Source organism: Bison bison, unplaced genomic scaffold (assembly GCF_000754665.1).
Source record: "Bison bison bison isolate TAMUID 2011002044 unplaced genomic scaffold, Bison_UMD1.0 scf7180017845480, whole genome shotgun sequence".
NCBI lineage: Eukaryota > Metazoa > Chordata > Mammalia > Artiodactyla > Bovidae > Bison > Bison bison.
The window spans coordinates 53,546-56,514 of NW_011476053.1; the positions used below are offsets into that span (position 1 = coordinate 53,546).

The following is a 2,969-nucleotide window of genomic DNA, read 5'->3' on the forward strand; positions in this document are numbered from 1 at the left end:
CCCCCCTGCTGCCCGAGTGCTCCAGGGCTCCTATTCAGACCCCAGCCCATTGTGGGGGCTACAAGTCTGGCCCTTCCCGGGGCTCCCTGCCTACCTTGTTGTCAGTGTCCTTCCTGCCCACGGCCGACTGCAGAGCGTGCAGCAGGGCATCCACCAGCCCCTCACACTCGCGGAGCCGCCGCCGGGCCTCTGCGCCGTCTGAGCTCACATTCCTGGGAGGCCAAGAGTGAGCCTGTGGGCTGGCTCCTGTGGGGACTCTCCCCCCAGCCCTGGGGTCTTGTCTGCAGAAATGCCCACACACAGTCAGGGCTGCCAGCAGACGAGGGAGCCTGGCAGTGAATGGCAGACCGCGGGACCTGGGCCGGGGGCCCGCCTGCACCCACGTTGGGTGGGGGCTCCTCTGACTCCCAGAGGCCCGAGTCTGTGCAGCTCAGGGTTCTACCTCTCAGGGACCTCACAGGGGGTTACCCTGACGGACAGACAGGACCCAGGGGACCTGGATCTGCGAGTTCCAGCTCCCCGCCTGGCTGTGGCAGGGATACGTGGAGGGGACACAGACGTGCAGAGCAGGCCCGTTCTCGGACCCTGACAAGCGCTGTGACCAGCTCTGAGACCGAGGCCTGGGTGGCCAGCCGCCTTGCACGTTATCCGGGACACGGGGATGTCCCCAGGGCACAGGCCAGCTAGGCGCCTGGGTCCCGTCTCCTGGGCAGGGAAGAGCCCCGGCAGCCTTGAGGGCCCGCACCTCAGGCAACCTGACGTGTTCTTGAAAACGGTTGTCCACTCGGCGTCCCGTGGCTTGGAGTCCTCATTGGGCTCCGGCTCCCAGCCCGAGTTCGGCACGATGACCTCGTGGGTCAGCGTCTGCAGGCCATGGTCGATGATGACCATCTTCAGGGGCTCGTAGGATGACAGGTTCCAGAGCGTGCCTGTGAGCACCATCGACCCGCCTGGGCTGACCGCAGGCTCTGTCTGCCCTTCCTCCCCAGAGGGCCAGCTCAGGGATCCCCTCCTCAACCAGCTCAGCCCAGCTCACACCAGCCATGGTGAGAGGCTGTGGGCACTCTGGCGTACAGGGGAGGGGAAGGAGCCCCCAGGGGCCGGGACACGGGAGGGGCTGGCAGGTGCACCCCTTCCCAGCCACCCAGGCAGCTGGGACTGTGCTCCAGGGTCAAGAGGTGGTCTTCACGTGACCCGCACCCAGCCACGGGCCCACCACTTCCCAGGAGGACCAGGGAGGGAGGGGTGGAGGAGTCGTGGTGGGGAGCTGGGGGCCGGGGCGGGCGCCTCACCTGTGACAAGCTCGCGGACTTCGCTGTCCCGCGCTGCCCGCAGCAGGCGCACCAGGGCGGGCACTCCGCCACAGTCCCGGATGGCGGCCTTGTTGTCGGCGTCCCGGCCGTAGGAGAGGTTTCGCAGTGCCCCGCAGGCGCGGCGCCGCACCTCCGCCCGCGGGTGGTCCAGCAGGGCCACGAGCAGCGGCAGCCCCCGCAGCTGCCGCACGCGCCTCTTGACGGCCTCGTTCTCGAAGCACAGGTGCTGCAGGTAGGCGGCCGCGTTGGCCTTCACGGGGTCCACGGGGTGCCGCAGCATGGCGAGCACCTCGGGCAGCTCGGGGTCCCGCCAGCGTGGCTCCTTGCGGCACTGTCTGCCGAGGGCGAGCGCCGCACCACCCGCTCCAGGCTGCCCAGGCTGCCGCGTTCCGGCTGCGCCAGGGGCGCCGCGGTGGCGGGGAAGGGCGGCCGCTCCTCCATCAGCTCGCCGCCGTCGTCCGCCACGTCCTCGTAGGCCCTGGGCGAGACAGCACGCGCGTGACCATCCCCTCGCGGCTGCGGCCCTGCTCCCAAGCAATCGCACAGGCTGTCGGGCAGGTTGTCCCCAGACCCGGGGAGTCGCTCACTCCCGCCACCAGGCAGACCCCCGACTCCCAGCAGAAACCTGGTGTTTCTGTGAAACACCAGGATGGGGTCCCACCTCCCGCGAGGCCCAAGTGCAACCCCTGCACACAGCCTTGCTGGTAGGACCACGTGAGGGGCCACCAGGCCCGGGGTCAGATGTCCAACCCCCTTCCAGGTGACGGGCTGCGGCTGGGCAAGTGTCTCGCCTGTGGGCATGTTCCCACTCGCAGATGGAGACGCTGAGAGCGGGAGAGACAGAACCAGAAGTGCCGGCGGGAAGGGAAGGGCCGGGGCTTGGGTTCTGGGCACCCCTGTGCAGGGACAGGCGTCTGGCCCAAGCTCAGACAGACGCCCTGAGTTCGTATCTCCGGGGCCATCTAGCTGAAGCGGGGGCGGGAGGTGCCGGTGCTTCACCAGCTTCTCTGACTCCTGACCTGCACGAGGGGACCCAGTGCAGCCCCCCAGGCCTGAGCCCGCCCTTGCCGCTGTCCCCGAGAAGAGCCAAGGCCGATCCCGCAGCGAGACTGCCCAGGTGGCACCCTGGCACGGGGCGCAGGGCGGACTTCTTGGAGGTGGCGGCAGAGCACAGGGCTCACCTGGAGCGAAGGCCCCGCCCACAGTCCGGCCTCCTCCGCGCGGCGGTGCCGTAGTCCGGCTCCAGCTCAGGGGCCCCTTCTTCGTCGGCTGCCAGGCTGCGAGCGTCGTCCTCCAAGCCATACGGCTCCGCCTGGAACCGCTCGGGCTGTGAGCGGCTGGCCGGCGGCCCCGGCTCCGGCCCTGGCCCCACAGGAAAGGCCTCCCGGCGGCTGGGCAGGGTGAAGCAGCCATCGCCAGGGCCTGGGCCTGGGGGGCCTCCGCGTGGGGGCCGGACGCCCAGCCCTCGAGACAGGCTTCCGTAGCCGGGGACGTCGCGGGGCTCGTCGGGAAAGCCGCCCCCGCCGCCGAGGCAGGTGCGGGAGAGCGTGGCCGCTGGGCCGCCCCCACGCAGCAGGAAGTGCCGGTCCAGGGGGCCGTCGGTGAAGGGGCCCAGGGGGGGCCCGCCGTCCAGGAGGGGGAGGCCGTCGGGGCCCA

The 2,969-nt window shown here is 70.5% G+C and overlaps 1 protein-coding gene across 1 annotated transcript in view; it reads right to left on the reverse strand.

Moving 5' to 3' along the window:
* Positions 1–2,969, reverse strand: part of ARVCF (armadillo repeat gene deleted in velocardiofacial syndrome) — a 17,518-nt gene that overhangs the window by 6,162 nt on the left and 8,387 nt on the right. Inside the window, 5 exon segments of the mRNA XM_010834931.1 lie at positions 95–212; positions 746–929; positions 1,293–1,643; positions 1,646–1,791; positions 2,495–2,969. The exon segment at positions 2,495–2,969 is cut by the window's right edge and continues 26 nt beyond it. Of these exon segments, the coding sequence (XP_010833233.1) occupies positions 95–212; positions 746–929; positions 1,293–1,643; positions 1,646–1,791; positions 2,495–2,969 (1,274 nt within the window).